The 20,514-nt window shown below is 43.6% G+C and overlaps 1 protein-coding gene across 1 annotated transcript in view; it reads left to right on the forward strand.

The window, feature by feature from the left end:
- The window catches only part of ULK4 (unc-51 like kinase 4), a 233,621-nt gene that overhangs the window by 125,581 nt on the left and 87,526 nt on the right, over positions 1-20,514 (forward strand). Inside the window, exon 31 of the mRNA XM_054595876.1 lies at positions 14,046-14,094. Coding sequence (XP_054451851.1) covers positions 14,046-14,094 — 49 coding nt within the window. The remainder of the gene's footprint in view (positions 1-14,045; positions 14,095-20,514) is intronic.

Here is a 20,514-nt window from a genome sequence, read left to right on the forward strand (position 1 = left end):
GTCATATTTCTCATCTATGAGATGAGTTTTATATGTTCCGAAAATGTTAAAGATAATAAGATTCTAAAAGTCTAACAGTTGAGTTAGCAAAGTGGTCATTTTTCACGTTTTAATGGTTTCTACTATCTGTCGTTTGTGCTGTTTTGGATCTTGTCATGTTTTTATCCCTTACGGGAGTTTGCATCCTGTGGAATTTTCAATGCTTTAAAATGGTAGATTCTTTAAAGAGAAATAACTAACACATATCCTTTTTAAAATGTTAATTGATACCTCAAGAAACTAGTTGCAGTTGTATGGTGACACCTGAGAGCCTCTTGGGTTTATGGCCACCTGTAGGCACAGTGCACCTCTACAGCTGCCTGTCGGTCTTGACCCCTGAAGGCACTAAATCCCAGTCCCAGTCACCTGGGTTCCACCTGGTCATCTGTCGTATCACAGGAGTATGGCACAGTGATGAGCTCCTGTCACTGTGGCCACTCATGAACAAGAGAGGCTGTTTGTAGAGGGACTCCATACTGGGTGCAAATCTGACCCAGGCTGGTGGGCTGGTGGGCGTGCCAGTGAACCGGTGGGGGGTGTGACTGAGTCCCGGGGCCCTTGGCCGCCTGCGGTGCTGGACGGGGCAGCTCTCGGTCCGGTTTCTGCCGCTGTGAGCGGCCTCATTGGTTTCCGAGGGGCATCACACGCATCTTACCCTGCACGTGCTCTCTGTGCAAGGGGCCCACAGATTTCCACCAGGACAATGGATCTTTTATAAGTGAAAAAAAAATTTTAAATTATGTTACAGCCAGAGTATATGATACTATGTAACGGTTTGAAAGGGCAAGATAAATTTTGAGGGCAGAGATATCCGAAGAATTTTGTTAACTGAAATTCATTATTCCCCAACCCCATTCAACACTACCTTTGCTGTAGCTGGGTCTCTTTCTGGATTCACTGTTCTGTTCTGTATTTTTCCTGTCTTTTCCTGTCACGAGTAGCATGGCCATGAATATTCCTTGCCTGTCCTCAGTGAGCCCCTGAATGTGTCGCCACAGGTGCCCATGCCCGAGAGGACATGCTGGCTGCCAGGCCGCGCTCTCCCAGAGCCGACAGATACCACCGCCACGCCGTTTCCCAAACTGGCTGTACCCATGTACATTCCTAACAGCATTGTTTGGCGGGCTGGCTGGCATGTAATCTTAAAAAAAATAATTTCTTTTTAAAGTCAGGTTTATCAACATGTAATTTACAGAGTGCAACTCACTCATTTTAGGTATCTGGCTCTGCGTTTTCACAAACACACACAGCCGTGCAGCCACCCCACTATCAAGTCCAAGGGGAGTCACAGCCCTCCGGGGTGTGCCCTCGTCCCCCTTGGAACGCTGGCTTATAACAGTCTGTTTGGCTGGAGACTTACGTGACCGGACTGACTTCCTATTTCATTTTCATTTTTAAAATTTATTTTTTGAGTTAATACATAACATTACAAATTTCAATATTTGAAAGGGAAAAGCAAATTTTCACCTAAAGAGATAGCTGCTCCTACCACTTAGTAGTGTGTATATTAATTTTCATATAGATGTTAGTATGCTGTCTACACCATTCTGCACCTCTGTAAAAAAAAAAAAAAAAAATATATATATATATATAAAAAACCACTTCTGTGAGATGCAGATCACACACCTGCTGTACCTCTTTCTAAAAGATAACGTAGTATTGCATATTTTGAATATTCAGTATTTAATGAGTTTCCTTTGGTGAACATTTATTTATTTATTTTTAAATCTTTTGGTATCACAAAGCAAAGCTACAGTGAATGACATAGGTCATTCATCACATGTGCGAACATGTATGTGTAGGATAAATAATGAGAACTGGGTTTGCATCAACAAAGGGTCCATAAGCCCACACTGCCCAGACTCGTCCGTACATTACTTATCTTCTGGGGATCTTTTAAAGAGCGTAAAACTCAGGGCACGTCACAGGCCAATTAATTCGCAATCTCTAGGGCTGGGCAGAGGCACCCGCCATTGTTGAAGGTCCCCAGGTGACACAGTGTGCAGGCCAGCCTGGGAGCAGCTAGTCTGAGCGTTTGCAGTCTTGACGGGAGCGGCCGCGTTGCCCTCCGTCGGGCTCCGCTGGACTGCCCGTGCGGTGCTCTCCCCACCGGCAGCGTGGGAAGTGGCCGCTGGTGCCCGACCTTCATCAAATCAGTGTCTCTTAAGTGTTCGGTCTTTGTCATTCTGATAGCTGAACATTGGCTGCTGGTTTTTAATTTCTAGTTTTATTGCAGATTGTTTTCTTGTTATATGTCTAATTTTTGGCACTTCTTGTCAGTGTTTGTGAGTGTTCAATGTTTAATTGCTTATATTTACGAAAACAAAGTTAGGCCTAAGCCTGAGAAGAGTGTCACCCATCCTAATTATGGAAAGGGCCTAAAATGGTAGCTTATTAACCTATGCCATTTCCTCAGTGACTTGGTTGCAGTGGCTTGTAGGCAAGATTAAGTGTATATCAAGAGTAGAATTCTTTTATTGTTATGGGCAAATCGATTTCTAGTAATATAAAAATAACCGTGAACCATTTATTATAAGTTTAATTTATTTATTGGGTTCTTCAGCATTTATGGTTTTTGAAGGATACTCATCTTAGCATTAAGAGTTTGGAGTACTAAGTAATAACTATTGGAACATTAAACCATCCTATATCAAGTGAAACATTTATTATTTTACTCTGTTTATTCTTGTTTTATGGGATTCTTAGTAGATAAAGATGTCTTCAAAAGCTTAGTCATAGAACAATGGAGAAATTATTGTTCCCCTAAATAAGAAACAAGAGCCTGATCACATAACTCTTCATTGGACCTGACAGGGATTTTCTTAAAAGGCACTGTGGCCCTGTGAATCTGGCTTCTTATTGGGTTTACAGCAGAAAGATAAATTGTGTGCCACATTGGTCCAATTTTGCTGTTAGGAGAAATGTGTTAAATTCCCACGAGCTCGGCCCTTTTCTCATGCCTTAATTTTACAGTAGGGTGCACCAAACCGTTGCTTGCAGGCAGAGCGACGCCCCGGTAGCTTGTTTCCATTAAGAGGTAATTAGTTTCAGCAAATCTTCCTTAGCAAACAAATTTAATTTTAACTCTTTGAGTCCTTATGGAGCAAAATTTAGCTTTTTTCCTGAATTCCCAAATTGAAAAAAACAGTTTATCTCTTATCTAAGAATTATCATTTTAGTTTCCTTGGAAATACTAATACTCAAGTACCATCGTTGTTATTTTACTGCAAGAGGTCTAGCCTGGGCTATCAGAGTGTGACTTTGAGGTCAAGATTTCAAGCTTCCTGAACATTTACACACTAGGTATTACCGCCAGCAACATTATCAGCTCATGGCATCCTCACTCTACAAAATCTCTTGATATCATCAGTGCACCTTCTAAAGTCTCAAAGAATCAATCCCTTGATAATATTTGGCAAATTTTAGCATCACACTTCTGTTGCAATGTTTGCACTTTCTTTTGGTGATTCTCCAGGGTGATTTACCATTTTAGAATTAGCGAAGTACTCATACTGCCAACTTTTGCTGTTCTTTATCTGCTCTTGATAATTCACGCACTCTCTGCAAATATTTTACATATACCTGACACTGTCAGTCAACTCTAGAACAAGCGAAGCCCAACAGGATGGAATGTAACATGCGGCCCAAAGCACAGGCTCCCAGTTCATCCCCCATGTCTCAAACACCAAATCCTCTTCCGTATCAAGTCTTGGGATTTTATGCGATGACAGTTACTGGTCAGAATGTATTATAGTGTTTTCTGTACAGACAGGGCCTTGGTCACCTAATTAAAGAGAGTGAGAATTGCCAGACTAAACAGCGGTCTGTGTTTCCAATGTTCCGTGACTTCTGGGCACGCTTTTATTACCATCTCAAACATGTGTTATCACTTAGCATTCTTCGCCATAGCATGTGACATAGGCAAGAAACCCAGGCAGAGGAGGAGACGTGGTTCTTCAGTGAGGTAAAGGCCTCAGAGACACCCTGTACCCTTTCTTCTGCCTGGAGTCATAAATACAGCTGAACCCAGCTGTTTGCAAAGTGCACAGACTTCATTGAAGTATCTTGAAATTCTATATTAAGATAGGCCCAAAGGGAAATAGGCAAAGGAATGAAAAGGCCATTTCTAACAATGAACATGAAAAAGAGTCACCTTTGGTAGTAATCAAAGAAAACTTTATTAAAATAATTAAAAAAATCAAACTGGTAGAGTTAAAATTTTTACATTAAATTTATTGAAGTGCCATTGGTTAATAACATTACATACATTTCAGGTGTACAACTTTATAACATAACATCTGTATACTTCATTGTGCACTTACCACCCAAAGCCTAGTCTCCTTCTGTCGCTGTATAGGAAAGTTTTTAAATAGCACTGTTGAGTCTAGTGAAACGTTCACTTTGATAAATTAGTACATTGTTTGTGACAAGCAAACTGTCAGTATGTATTAAACCTTAAATATACTTTGATTCCACTTCTATGAATATATCAGAAGAAAGGAGTAAAAGATGTGCATAATATTTATAAGACAAGAGCATTCATTAAAACATTATTTAAAACAATAATAATAGTAAAGGCAGCTAATATCTGTCTTCAAAGAGAGTGTCCTACAGCCCAGACAGTGCTGGCTGCTTCACGCTCCCAGGTGCGTTTCCTCTCCCGCTGTCACCGAGTGGAGCAGGCAGAGGTATTCACCTATTCGCTCAGCGTTCATGTCCCTGTCTGGGACCATAGAGCTGGGACAACTGAACGAGGGTTTGAACTCATCGGAAGTGATCCCCTTACCATGACATTTGTTTGTTTTCTAAAGAGCCTTAATAAAAAGTGGAACACAAGGGGCCATCCAGAGGACTAGTTATGTACATTGTAGGATAAAAAACTCTGTGGGTGCCAGGACTCATTTTAAATGAAGATTTATTGATGTGGGAAAGGTTTTTAATAAACCCCCATATATATGTTATGATCTGAACTTTTCCTCCTACCCCCTATCCTGATACAGTGTCTCTAACAGGCTCTCAAATTAGGCAGATTCCAGTTCTCATCCCAGTTGTACTACTGGCCGTGTAAGTGACAATGAGCATTTGTCTCCCCAGAAGAAGGTTCAGTGTCTTTCTTTGTAAAATGGACTTGGCCTTGTAGGGTCATTAGACATTAAGCGACGCATGACTCTCCAAGTGACATGGAGTACATGCGCAAGAAATGTTAACTATGTATCGTAAAGATCGGATTGACCTACATCCTATATGAATAGAAAAAAGACAAGTAAATAATACATCAAAACATTGATGATTTTCTTATAGTGCTGGGATTATATTTTCTTTGTAATGCTTTTCCATTTTTCAAACACCACACTCAATAAAAGATATTTTATGCTTCTATATATCCACATTTGTAATAAATTTATATAAGTAGCTATATAAAGGTATTATGATTTTCAATAATTATTTTCTATAATCAAGAAAACCCATCCCTTTGTCAAGCACACACATATGCTCAGCCTCTCTGTCACTATTCTTTCCAGACTTGAGCCCAGTTCCTGTCTAAACTAGCTTTTCCTCCCTATGCTTATCTTGCAGTGGCTTAGAGCTGCTGGGATCGTGGACTCGGAAGTTGATTAGCTGTGTTACCTTGGATAAGATTCAATGTTCGTTTTCCTCTCCGTGGAATAAGGTTAATCACATCTAACCCATAAGGTTTTTTCTTTTTTTCTTTTTCTCTTTTTGTTAGAACCCAGTGAGTTAGCACATGCACAGCACAGAGTCACTGTGTGGTCTGTGTTGACTGCTGCTGTTGTTGGTTACACTCTGAAGCCTCTGTTAGGCCCCGCAGACAGAAAAGGCTGTTGCTGTATTTCCTTCCGCGCCCACCTGCAGACGTCCACCCGAGCACTTGTAATACTTGATGTAGCTCTAATGTAGCCCAGTGCACAGCACATTGTAATAGGCACGCAGCCCGTGTCTATGAAATGAAGAAGAGGAAAGAGAAATCTCAGCCTGATCTCAAGTAGATGCCACACAAAAATATCTTGCGTTTCACTGAGTAACAGAGCAAAAAGGGACTGCAGCAAGTAAGCAGGAAAAGAATTTAAGGACTACCTCTTATATAGCCGCTGTTTTTCAGTGCTGGGCTCATTCCTGCAGGGGAGAAGAGATGCTGGCCGTGTGTGAGGCAGCGGTCCTCTTCGGGACTTGCGCCAGGCTAGTGCCCTGCCAGTCCTTTAATGTCCTGATAGTGTTTCTTCCTGTTTGGTCCTCTCCCTGCTCTGGTACAAGAATCAACATGTTTCTTACCTCTAGTTTCAATATGTGGAGCTGTGTGACCAGTACAGAATCATGTCTTGGGGATAGTGTTGGCGAAAAGTGAGCCACTGCGCCACAGGACTCAGAATGACAGAGGGCGAGGCCTCAGGATGCTGGCGGGACAGAGGGCGCTGGGCCGGCATGGAAGCGAGGAGCCGAAGCCCTTGGCTGGGTAACAAGAGCGTTGGTACCTGTGCCGGAGCAGTGCACGCAACGCCCGGAAGGCTCAGACTTTCGGGCCCCGCACAGCATCAGGGGTTAGGGGGAGACAGAGACGTCTTGTGAGGGAGCCACACGTGCTGTGGGGGGTCCTGGAGTCCAGCGCACCTGTCTCACTGTTCGTGCTTCTGCGATGGATACGTTCCGTGGCCTTGTTTCATTCAACACGTGCGTTATCACACGCCAGGACTGGGCATCTAGTGAGCTCATGGGAAGGAAAGCATTTTGCGAACTTGCTAATGTACATACAGTTTTTTCCATTTCCATGTAAAATCCCCTTTCTATTGGAAAACGCTTGCTTTTCACTTAACCATAGTGTCTCTTACTGACACTCATATCTTTTGCAGGCTATTTCAGGCACTGGGAGAGTTTTGTATGTTGGAGGTACATTCTGCTACAGCCTCATTTTCTGACTTCATTCTGAGACCTCAGCAGATGAAGCAGTCAGCTTTATAACTTGGATTTAGTTATTTTCATATCATATGTGTTCTTTGCCCACTGGGGTATAAACTTCTTTAGGGAAGAAGTACAATGCTGGTGCATGAGGAGGATTCTATGGATCTTTGCAAAATGACCAGCTCTAAAAATTCTTTGTGCTAAAGCTGCTAAAATCTCAACGCTGCCCCTCTGCTTTTTGTGTGCAAAGTAATTTTTTTTATGTGTGTACTTTTACTAGGAAAACTTCTGCCATTCTGTGCAAGAGAACTAGCAAACATTGTAGACAAGGGCAAACATTTCCAAGAGAAATGTTACAAATATTATTGCTTTCACGGTAGACATAATATCATGCTATAGCTACACATTATGAAACCATTTCTTTCTGAGGCTGATTCACTGAACCAATAATTTGAAATTCAGCTGATGTTAGAGATTTTTTTATTTAAAAATGACTGTTGGTCTACTGGACTGGCAAATTATGTAAGTCATAAGAAATGAAAAAGCTTTGTTTTTAATTCAGTGCTCATTTATGAACAAATACAAACTAAGTCTTCTAACCAGCATTATTGGAAATTTTTTTTTGAAGTCTAGCACCTCTATTTGGGTTTTGACACAAGTTAGCAGAAGCAGCTTGTTTAAAAAATCAACTATGAATTATTTTCTAAAGAGGAGGCGTGGATGAGATAGAATTGGAGTAGAGGGCAAGTTCAGACTTATAGTAGACAAAATTCCAAGGTGGCCTTTAGGATGCCTGATATATACACACCTTCTCCCAGGTATTCAGTTGACCAGTAGTTTAGTGCTGCTGTGAGGGGTTATTGGAGATGTAATCCACGCCTCAAACTAGCTGACCCCAAAATACGGGGATCATAGGCAGGTCCGACTAATCCTATGAGCCATTTAAATCTGTCTGGAGGTCAGAGACAGGGAAGTTAAAGGGGCCTGAAGCTTGAGAAGGATTCTACGTGGATCAGCCTTTGCTGGCCTTGGAGAAAGAGGGGGCCATGGGGCAAGGAATGTGAGTGGCCCCAATGATCGAAGAGGGACCCCTAGCTGACAGCCAGCAAGGAACGGGGGACATCACTCCTGCAGCTGCAAGGGACTGAATGCTGTCAACATTAGGACTGTGGTTGAAAACATTTTCTTTTCACCTGCAGCCTCCACATGAGAAGCTAGCTGAGCTAACACCTTGATTCCAGATGTCCGACACTCTGAGCATGTGGTCCAGCCACGCTGAGCCAGACTCTGACCTAAGGACGTTGAATTAGTAAATGGGTGTTGCTTTAAGCCGTTGTGTCTGTGGGCACTTGTTGCTCAGCCATGGAAAATGAAGATGAGGCCCCAGTCATGGCTCCTCTGGAGTGCTGCGGGCCTACTAACTGGTCTCTCTGGTTCTAGACTAGCGTCACTAACCTATCTGTGGGGAAGACACAGTTGTTAAAATTTCAGTGTGTAGCAGACCAGTACCGGCAGATTGAGCCTTCTTACCGAGACGGCTGCAGAAATCTCCCTCTCAGCCCACGGACGCATCTTCCAGTCCCCCAGCAAGAGGGGACTCTCGATCTCCTCCGCCAGAGTCTGGGTGGCCTTAATGATGGGCTTGAAACCATTTTGAATGCCGTGGAAGTGACAGTTTCTATCCCAAGGCTTGGTTGGAAAAGGCCCCACAGCTGAGATCCTACCTCGTTCTCTAGGAACTCTCTCTCGGCATCAGCTGCCATATGGTGAGGCGACGCCACAAGGAGAGCGCAGTGGTAGGTGATCCAGTCTCCGGGCCTACCTGAGCCTTCCTTGAGTCAAACCAGTCCAGGTGCCAGATGATCTTGGGACAGTTCTTCACCCTTTCTTTGTCCTTTGTGACCATAACACTCTTTAAGTGTACTGGGTAGTCATTTTTGTAAGATGCCCCTGATTTGGGGTTGTCTGATACTTTTTCGTGATTAGATGGAGGTTATGCAGTTTTGGCAAGAGAACCCCGAAGATGACGCTGCGCCCTCCTCTGTGCATCCTATCAGGCTGCACGTGACGTTGGCATGTCTTGTTCCCGGTGCTGTGAAACGTGTTCTTGGTTAGTGGGGACACTGCCAGCTTTCTCCTGGGTAAATGCCTGTTGGGGGCGGGGGTGAGGGGGGGATACTTTGAGACTATGCAAGTGTCCTTTTTTTTCATCATATTTTGGTGGGGCCATGTTTTTAAACAGCGACACATTTTTTATCATTAGAGCCAAAAGATAGAAACTTGATTTTTCCCGTTTCTGCAGTTACCTTGTTGTAGACCTGCAACAGTTCGCAAGCTGGCTCCGGTGGCGGGCCGCACTCTGAGGGGTCGTGCCCTGGACTGCACACCTGCCTCCGGTTTGTTCTCCCGTTTTAGTGAGACTGTGGAGTTTAAATAACAAATCCAACCATGCCCTCTTCTGCTTGAACTCCTGCAGAGGCTCCCTCTAACCTTTAGGGTAAAAAGTCAACTTCTTAGCCTGACATCCAAGGCTGCATCACTTGGCTTCATCTTTCCCATTGACCTCCACTACGTAGAATGCTCACCGCCTCTCCACATAGGCACACCTGCCTCCTCCACACACTTCAGCTGCCAATTCCCACGCTTTCAAGGCTCACGAACACTACTTATGAGCCATCCGAGCTGCTTAGGTTGCCTTCATGTTTATTCCCTTATATACTGTGCATACTTCTCTGAAGGAAGTTCATTGTGTTTTATATTTGTTAAGTCACTTGACTCTGAGTTTCAGGGAGTGGGTTTTGAACTTACAAGATCAGTTCATGGCAAGGGCTCAATGAGTTCTAAGAAAGTTTCCTGGATCAAAAGTCTCCCTGTCCTAAGGAAGGTCTGCATGACGAGGCAGATTCCTGAAAAGTGACACGGTGGGTGGAGAAGTCCTTTGGAGAGGACAGGGCCGCCTCTATCAATAGGGCCAGCTGCGGAGACAGGGCCTAGGCGTCTGCCCCTCGCCTTAGGGGCAGAGAAGAACTTCAAACAAGCAAACTCAAGATGGTGCTGCTCCTTGGATGGGCCGGGTCCTCTCTGGACTGTGGGGACCACTCGCTTTGTCTTGGCCACACCGAGCGGTGAGCAGGCAGCGACCCTCTGCGGTCCTTCCCTGCACCTTCTCCTGGCTCTTTTCTCTGAGTGAATAGAATTATGGTGGGGGTCGGGGAGGGGCACTTGGGTTCCTTTTATCTCCTGTTCTTGGTTCATCCTTAAATACTCATAGGTCTTAAAGGAAAGTTTTAAAAGTGTTAACACTGGTTTGAAATCCAGCCCAACTCACTTCTGCGGCTCTCTGAGCAGAAGTGAAGTCATCTCCCTGTTCCCACTTTTCCGATCTAGGGTGCATCTAGTTATTTATAGCTCAATATTGCTAAGTTTGCTTTATAGTGAGCCTTAATTATCAAGCATCAAATAAATTAAAAAAAAAAATTTCCCAGCACCAGGACAACATTTACCATAGGCATGGGAGAGACTTAGAATGTCAAAATAATGTATCCTAAAGATTTTCATAACTTTATTTGAATTTTTAAAATTCAAATAACACCTCCCTTGTTAATAATATAAACCGCAAATATACGAAATCCCAGTGAATCTTCCAAAACAAAACTTGTAAGGAAAATCCTTTAAGCACACACAATTTATCACTAAAGTTTACTGTTAAGAGGAAAAACAACACCCCTCCCCACAACCAAACAAACAAAAACAGTAAAGTGGTCCTAGAAATTACATTTGAGTAGGGCAGTATATTTCAATGTACTCATCTGGAATCACACACACAGTGTGCTTAGACAGCCAAATAAAGGAAGAGAAGTGTACTGTATTGTAGTCAATGTCTTCATAATCCTATGAAGTTTAGGACTAATTTCAAAAAGATCTCTATTTTTTTGTTTTTGGTTTTAAAAAAATTTCAGATTAACCTCTTTGCTTCCCATCCTCCGGGCTGTCCCCGAACCACAGGCATTTCCTTCTGTGCGAGTTTAGGATGTGACGGGGTCACGTACAGTAAGAGATGCCGGTGAGTCAAACCCGCGGCGGCCAACCACAACAGAGCTCTCAGAGAAGGTAGCCGCCTGCGCCACAATTTTCCGAAGTCTGCTTTGATGATTTAAGATTTGCTGCCTGAACACTCCCTTTAGAACCAGCCACCTCAGCCTTCTCCCGAGGCCTGGTCCTCATGGTCTGCAGAAGCCTGGGCGCTGGCGCTGCCCTCCAGAGCGCCCGTTGGGGCCGAGGAAGGGAGCTCGGGGCTCCCCGGCCCCGGAGCAGGGCCGGCTCTGACCGTCAGAGACCCACCCGAGCCCCTGGCTGGGCCTCTGCTGGCGTGAGAGGAGATGCTCAAGCAAGGAGACCAAGTTTTTAAAATCAAATGTTAAGAACCTAGCGAAGACAAACAAGTATTATTTCCACAGCTGTCTACCATCTGTGGATTTCAGATGTTTTATCTACAACTCATGGTTTAAAAAAAAAAAATGATGTCACCATCCAGTACACATACAGGGTGGAGCAAAAGTAGGTTTACAGTTCTTTATATGGAAAATAATATAATAATTAAGAAATAATAATACAAGAATAAACTGTGTTTTGTGTATTCACGGCTATAAGCCTACTTTTGCCTGACCCCGTGTAACTGAACCTTATAACCTTATAACCGAGACAAAACTGCCACGGGACAGTTCTGCCTGAGGTGCCGTCGGGTGTTCACTGTTGTATTATTTTTAATTAAGAAAATGCTAGTCCGTACCCAGTGCACCCACCTCATTGCCTGCTTCGTCCAGTCTGGACAGACAGTGCCTCACGTAGCCGCACATATTTACAGACGCTCTTGTTCAGTGCTTGCCTGGGAGTTCTATTGGAATTACATTCAGGCTTAGTCCACAAATCACAGAAAATGTTATAGGAGTTTTTTTTTTTTTTTTAATTAGAAATAATTTTATTTAGCATGATTTCCCTTTTATTTACCAGACGAGGCTCTAAATGATGTTTGTCAAATCAAAGAACACAGTTGTTGTGGCTGATTGTTTTTGGAAGACTGGGTGGTAGAATTTAGTGACAAGAGACTTCAGAGGTCGCTCAGGTCAGCTTGCTGGTCCTGGAGAGACCGGAAGAAGCACGAGCTGTCATGTTCAAGAATGAGTCAAGGTTGGTTATGTAGCCACGTGTTCATAAGAGAACGTACTGTAAAACACTGTCATGAGACGCCTGGTGTTGGGAGTGGGTGCTTGGATGTGATGTTGGGGTCACCTTGGTAGAGGCACCTATAACCTCTAGGTGCCACGAGAGGAGCAGTGGTGTCTGTGACTCTGTGCCTCTTGGCTTTGGTTGCTAGGGCAACTCGGACATGTGTGAGCTTGGCTATTTCAGCTCGGGCCTAATAAGAGTATATATAGGGTATGGTACAAATAACACCCATTTTTTATGAGCTGGTAATCTGTACTGAATCTCTTATTACAAAATTGTATGCATGTAGTTCTGTAACATAACACTATCACACTCAAGCGCGCCATATGACATTTTAGGTCAAATGTTCAAATTGCTGCCCATCTCATGCGGGACATTCACGTACCCATCCAACCACACTCTGCTGGACCCTGCATTATGCACACGTAAAAAGACCAGTGTAGGAAGAGAGATTGTTAAATCCAGGAAGCTGAGGAAGAACACTGGGAATGTGCTGGCCTGAGCTTGACCTTGGTCTTGGGTCTTTGCTTTTCCCATCCCGCCCAGCCATCATACATGAAGCTTTACATTCAGATCTGAACCTGCAATTGCTCAGGAAAGTGAGAGTGTAAATGAAATTAATTATAGTCAAAACCTTTTCCCTCTAATACACTGTAACTACAGAAATGACCATGTCCAGTTTGCTTCGTACCGAGGCCAGGCTTTCTCAGTGTTTCAGCCTTAGGGGACTCTATCTCTCACTTTCCCTTAACACATATTGGTAAACACTGTGATCTTTTCGGGGGCTCGTCTCGTAGGCTTTTTCTTAAAAAAAAAAAAAAAAAAAATCAATGTATCATCATAGACAAACAAGTTCCAGGGAGGCGAGGTGATAAATTCCCAGGCACATCCTGTGAAATAGATAAACTGCACGTACCCATAGCAAGGGTGACATGCCTAAGTGTTGTAGTTTATCATACCAAGGAAATTCCAATAAAATCAAGGAATCTGATTTTTTTTTTAAACTGGAGCAAGATCAGCAAATTACAGCTTGTGGGCCAAATATGGCATACTGCCTGTGTTTGTAAATAAAATTTTATTAGAACGCAGTCACGCCTGTTCATTTATGTTTCATTCATGGCTGCTTTTACATGACTGTGGCGGAGTTCAGTGGTTGCTATAGAGACCATGAGGTCTGCAAAGCTTGAAATATTTACTCTCTGACCCTTTACAGAAAAAAGTTTACTGACCCTTGGACTAATGGCATATTTAGAGATGAAATACTGGCTTTAAAAAGAAAAAAGCTGTCACTTTTGAATTAAGGCTATTTTCTCTTAAATTCTATGGAAAAATTCTTCTAGAAGATGATAATTTTTAACTAGGTTTAATGAGGGAAGTGCCTGGAGCCAGTTGGGTGATTGGTGCCTACGTTTTTTTAAAGTTAAAGGTGATTTAAAAATCACTATCTGGTAAATCAGTGCTGAGAAGGTGTCTGATGAGGCATATATGGAAGATTACAGGGTCGCATGATTATTGTCTAACTGTGCGGTGATGATTGGTTTCATGATTTCATCTGGAGTTGCTGATTTTGATAGTCTTCATCATAATTGTGAATTTTAATAAAATTTTACATTTGTAAGTATCATTCTGAATTTGGCTTGCTAGAGATTAATAAGGCTAAGCTAATAGGCATTTGCAAAGAGGCTTCCTATTTCTCGTGTTTAATAGCTGTAGTTCAGTGCATTAGAAATGAGTATGTATTTAGTCACATGATTTCTCGGTCACAGAATTTAAGCAGTAACACGTGGGGCTGCAGTGCTTCCTTGTAGGGCAGCGGTGTAAGTATGAGCTATCTAATGTGCGGTTGTCTTTTTATTTCTTAACAGACTTGTGGAAGAAAGCAAACTGATCCCAGTTATTTTTGAAGTAATCCTGGTAAGGAAATCTGCATCTGAAATTAAAAGTTTTTTAAGGTTTTAACCATGTCGTGTGGTTGGGTTCCAAGCCTAGCTCTACCCAGAAGGCTTTTGTGTGTCCTCCATGATCTTACTTGACCTTAGTGGGCCTCGGTTTCCTTGTCTGAACTCTGTCCAGGTCTGAAATCGTACAGGGACACTGCTTAATCGCCTGCCCTCTTTACATAGATCGTTTGCATTTTACTTCTGTTGACTTAAACCATATGTTATCTAATGTAGGAAGAATACTTTTCCTGGTGTTGGTTTGTGGAGGAAGGGAAGAATAATGAATTTCCTGATATTCACTAGGAAGCCCTCTGACTTCGTAGTTACTGGGTCAGATCTCCCGTTTTATGGGCAGAAAGTTGTCTTCTTCACAATGGAGAGCAGCTTAGCATCCATACACCATTCAGCCATAGAGTGCAACTTCATTGGAAATCGTCTGTTGAAAAAAACCTGCCATCTATGATTTCTTTGTGTGGAATACAATAGATTGTAGAGTTGACTTTTCTCAGATAAATCCCTCCTTAAAATAAATACAGATTGGAAAATCAGGCTGAAAATTGAGTTGGTGCTTTTAGCAAAGGGAACGCCCTTAACCAAAGGAATGCCCTCTGTGCCTGGAGGGGTTATGCCCCTTTACCAAGAACTTCCCCTCCACAGCCGCCTGACAGCACAAGGGGCCAGGACAGGGACAGGTCAGCCTAACCTGCCTTGGTCATCAGCGGGGCAATAACTGGGATGGTCTGATACCTCTTCACATGGAAAACTAGCTTCCTTGGCTCCTGCTAAGACAACATTATTGTACACGTTGTTTGTATGTTGATGCGGCTATATGGTGAGAACGTTAATTTTCTTAGCCCAGGTCACCCTTTCCCTTCCAGAGGAGCTGCTTGACGTTGCTGAGCCATTTGAACTGGGCTGGGGAGCAGGAGTGGGAGTGGGCTGGAGCCTGGACTGCCATTGTTTCTAATAGCAAAGGCTCTCACCAGCATGCTGTATGCCTGGAACTCGTACAAAATCATACTGAATGTACACTGTGGTGGGGAAAAAATTTAAAAATTCAGAACAAAAACAAATAGTAAAACAGGATTTTAGGGGGAGTATTAGGAGAAGATGGGAGTGAAGTAACACACAGATGAAGATCTTTTTAGTGAGGATTTTAGAGCTTTTCCAAGTGGTCTGCGCACTTTCAGTGGGACATGGGTTACAGCTGATTTGTTGACGTGTTTGCTGAATTCGTGCCGGAGAGCAACGGGCACAGTGAGGTGCGGGTTGGGCCCCGTGCTGTCCAAATGCAGCTGGTCTGTCTGGCTTTTGAAAAGAAACTGGTGTTGCAGACAGAGAGGCTGTAGTGCCAACAGTGGGCCTCAAGGGGCGCGGATGCATCTCCAGCTGGGACAGGAGGACCTCTCACCTGGGCAGATCCATACATCTTCTTTGGTGACTGAGAAAACATTTCTTATCTTTTGGCGGTCATCTCAAGGTCTAAAGTCTGCACATAGAAAGTTTCTTCGTATAGGTTACAAAAACCCCTCCGTACTTGATCAAGCTTTATATAACGAGCGCCTAGGAAGGCTTTATATTCTATAGACCACATAAATATTTAGTTGGTTAATGTCATGATTTAAACCCTGTCATTGTCCTATGGCTGCATTAGGGAGTGAGGAGACAGTAACATCTTTCCAGGTCAGAGTTTTTGTTTTTTGTTTTTGTTTCTTTTAAATTTTATCAGGTCGGCCAAAAAGTCCATTTGGTTTTTTCCATTCGATGGCCCTGGTAGCACTTAGTTGTCTTTAACTTCATTTGAAACAATTTTGTTAGATTGTGTCATGACAGCTGTCATATCAACGTGCATTTAAAAAAATCAAAATTGGTGATTTTTTGTGCAGCTATTTTAATACTAAAGATGGAAGAAAATATACAATATTTTTGGCATATTATGCTTTATTATTTCAAGAAAGGTAAAAATGCTGCTGAAACACAAAAAAAGACTTCTGCAGTGTATAAAAAAGGTACCATGGCTGATCGAACCATGCTCCAGGGTCAGGTAGACTAGTTGAAGTTGATAGCGATTAAATCAAGACATTAATTGAGAACAATCAACGTTACACCATGTGGGAGATAGCCTACAGACTCAAAACATCCAAAACAATAAAGTTATTGGTGAAAAGGAAAAATGCGCCCTTTATGGAGAAAAACCATATGGACTTTTTGGCCAACTTAGTATTTATTTATTTTTTAGAGACATGGGAAGGGAGGGAGAAAGAAAGGGAGAGAAACAACCGATGTGAAAGAGAAATATCGATGGGTTACCTCTCGCACGCACCGCAACGAGAGACACGAACCTGCAACCCCGGCATGTGTCCTGACTGAGAATCGAACCACAGATCTTTCGCTTTGCAGTACGACATCCAACCAGCTGAGCCCTGTGACTTTGCAGCCAGGTGTGGGATGAAGCTTTTCTCTAGTGGGAACAGCTCTGTACTCAGGTTCCTCATAGGAGAGTATTTTTAAAAGAGGTCCTGCTGCTAAAAGAGTAAAGAAAAAAAAAAAAAACCAGTTGGAAATTACTGCTTTTTGGGGCAGGACTTCGATGTTCTTAAAGACCATTATTAAATCCTTATTCTACTTTTGTCTTTCTTGAGTTGAATAATCTCAACTTTTTTTCCTCTATATAAACACATTTTCTAATCAATGAAATGTCTTTGTAGCAGTTATCCTGCGGACTATTTACCTTGTCCTTTCTAAATTTTGTCAATGAACTATGCATAAGATAGTATTTTATTGATTCTATGATACATAATTTTTTTCCTATTTTTACATTTCTCACACTGGGATGTATTTTCCAAACCAGTGACTTTTTACGGTTGTTTTTGGCCAGGCTTCCCGGTTGCCATTACCTTAACCATTCTATTTTGTTTTTACTTTTCTTTTTATAAGTGCCCAAGAGTGATATGTTCTAAGGATATAGGTCTGAATAAGTCTAAAACAGATCTTTCAATAAAAAGAAAATGAAAATTGTTGGTAAGAAGAAAGCATGTCATAGTTTAATCGGCCGCATTTTTCTCAGTGCTTATAAAAGAAGGGCATCATTGAACTGTTGGGTTCCTAGTGGCAAGGAAACACAGTATATGCATTAGCTGGGTTTGGTTCCTAAGTTCAAGGGCATATGTGAGGTCTGGAATATAGGTAGCAGCCTTTAGCAATGATGTGATCAGAAGGAGATATAATGGGAAGGCTGTCGCGGGGCCCTGCATGCTTGTCCACCAAGTGTGTCTTCTCGACACCCGTGAAAAAGCAGAACAGCATTTGGCCCGTTCTGCTGGGGGTCTACTGGGACCTCCTGATTGCTTTTTTCTTTACTCTTAGCCCATAATTCTTTCCCTGTTTCTTTTTGGTGTACATAAAGCCTGATTACAGGCTTTGTAACGTCTTCCTTCTTTTCTTGAGTTCCTCACATGCTGCACTTGTACCAACAGTGCCTCCTCTCCTGTGTGGTTTTCCTCGGGAAAGCAGCCTGTTCTCTCCTGATGGGCTGGCACCGCACCCAGAGCCCGCGTCTTCCCTGCAGCCTGGAGGCTAGTGAACGCAAAGGGAGTCGCATTCTGAATCTGATGTCCTGTTTGCACAAAATAGCCACTACAAATCTTAAGATTTCTGGGGTTGTGTGTTAGAACCAAGAGCTCTAAGTATGGATTGCACTGGTTAAACACATCAATAATTGGAAACCATTTTTTATTTTTAAAGATTTTACTTATTTATTTTTAGAGAGGGGAAGGGAGGGAGAAAGAATGGGAAGGAGACATCAATGTGTGGTTACCTCTCACACGTCCCCTGCTGGGGACCTGGCCCGCAACCCAGGCATGTATCTGGCTGGGAATCGAACTGGTGACCCTTTGGTTCGCAGGCCGGCACTCAGTCCACTGAGTCACACCAGCCAGGACAAAAGTAGTTTTTTTTATTAAAAAAAAAAAAGCGCTAAACACAGTGTCCGATTACAACTGCCAACTCAGGAGACACAGTGCGCCCTCCAGTCTGAGTGCCTACTATCTGCCCCCTGGATTTGCAGTGAAGGGAGAGGCAGGTGTGGACACATGACTGGTCAGGAGCAGTAGGGGAGCTTCATGGAAGGAGGCAGAAGACACCTTGGATCCAGGGGAGGGAGTGACCGGCTGCTCAGTGTGGCGAGAGGAGTCTCGCAGAGGTAACCTGCCAATGTGGCCTCGAGGGAGCTGTCATGAGGAGGGTGGGGGTGGCCAGCTTGGGGCGTGGGGAGTTCTCAGCTGTGTGTGCCTGGGCCAGAGACCACGGAGTGAGGCTGGAGGGCCACTGGGGACCTGATCCCGCAGGGCTTCATACTGTGGTTGTTCGATGTTTGTTTGGTTTGGCAAATAATTTATGCTAAAACCAGGTGGTATCCTCTCCTTAAAAAAAAAACCCAAAGCCAAAAACCTTTCAGAGCCCTGTGCTGATGGGCGACATGCAGTGAGGAGGTAGGCCGCTGGGCCACGGGCTGGCCCTGGGAGAGAACCAGGCTTGGGGGCACAGGGCTATTTATGCTGGAAGCTTGAAACAGGTTGAAAGCTGATGTCTGAGCGTCCCCTGCGTCCTCCATCAGCGAGGTTTCTGAGATCAGCCAAAAGGGCTGTGGGGAAGGAAGCATGAAAGACAGAGCCAGTCTCCGAGGTCTCAGCCAAGGGCCCAGGAGACCTAGCCCCACATTCAGGGCAGAGCAGGCGGAGTGGGTTTTATCCTGTGTGCCAGCCACAAGTGCCCCTGCTCTCGGCAGGCCAAGCCGTGGGAGAGCCAGGGAGCTGATGGCTTACCAGCAGGAGCTGTCACAGCAGCTGGGCGCTGCTTCCCAGGCAGAGCGCGCCCGCAAGAGCGCCCCATTTATGTTGGTCGTAGTCGCAGCTGGGTCGGATGGGGGATGGAGGCTCAGGCAGCAAGCACGCAGTGGATCACGCTGACCCGATCCCTTCACAGCCCTCAGGGTCTCCAGCTGATAAATGTGGGTTCCTGAAGGGTCAGCCACTGGGGGTGAGCAGGATGGAAGGCATTCTTTTTCCCTTTTGCCGCTCTCTGAAAAGCAAGAGTTGCATTTCAACGTGTCTTAAGTGTGAGCTTAGATGGATCCGCCTTTGCATTTTGCTACAACTGTAATCTCTCTCCATTTTATTTCAGTGGTTTATGCTTTGGCCTACTTCAGTAAATCATTTTAATGCCATGTAATAGAGGCAAACTGTTTTTCATTGGGGAAAAAAAATCTTTATTCATGGCAGATTTTCCAATATGTGCCCAAATATCGCTGTCATGATATTTTATGTGTCTCTTCCAAAACAAACAATTAAAGAGCAATTTCAGTGGCAAATGTTAACAATAAAAATGAGATCAGCAATACACTAGTTTGACAAGTACATTGTTTCAACAGTTCTCAAAAGATAGCAGTGGAAGCAAGCTTTAGTCAGTCTTTCAAGTCAACTGTATCTTTAGAAGAGAGTCCCTTTACGGGCCCTTGGCGCCCAAAGGACTTAATCGCGGAGACGCCAGCGCCGAGCAGACTGGTGGGCACTTTCCATTGAAGGCGTGTTTTCAATCCACCCAGGCTTCTAGAATTACTTTGCTCCATTCTCGTTGCAACGCCTCTAATGTGAATTGGTTCTTCGGGTATGTTAAAACGACAAGTTCCTTAGAAGTTTATGACTCTGCACGCTTGTATCCAATATGCCCTTAATAAGATTCTGCTATGCACACAGGTATGAATTTCTAAACTGGAAAACAAGATTTGATTAAAATTTCAAAATGCTTGACTTGGGAAGATACTTTCAAAGTTGTCCAGGAGTACTTATTGGATGCAGGAGATAAGTCTGGTTCTTCAGCCTCCCCGCACCCCCAGTCCAGGCCTTCGTAGACTGCAGAGTGGAGCTGCGTAAGCAGGCCCTGTGGTGTGCGCAGGTGGCTTTGACTAGGCTAGCACATTGCCATGTAAGTGTGTACGCTGAGGTGTTTCCTTGGGGGGCGGGGGGAGAAGGGGTGGAAATGTATTTGCAGGGAATTATTCTAGGTAGTTTGTGTCATAAATTTGTATTTGAACATACCTCCCCAGGGCTATGGTGCAATCTACTGATACTGGATTGGATGAAGTTGCCCATGTAACGGCTGAACAAATGATTTTATTGAGATTAGTACCATGGTATTAATATGATTAATACAGGGTTAGCTGAAGAGCCAAAGAAATGGGCTGAAGCTAAGTAAATATATCTATAAACTTGGGATAAAGCGTAACTAGATTCTGCACAATCAGCCCAACTGGTTTGAAAACAGATGGACTTGATGAAGATAAAAACCCCATGTTGTACCTGCTAAAAAAAATGCTAAACCAGAGCTGAGGCTACCT

Source organism: Pteronotus mesoamericanus, unplaced genomic scaffold, assembly GCF_021234165.1.
Source record: "Pteronotus mesoamericanus isolate MK-2021 breed Mesoamerican mustached bat unplaced genomic scaffold, CSHL_Meso_final scaffold_54, whole genome shotgun sequence".
Classification (NCBI taxonomy): domain Eukaryota; kingdom Metazoa; phylum Chordata; class Mammalia; order Chiroptera; family Mormoopidae; genus Pteronotus; species Pteronotus mesoamericanus.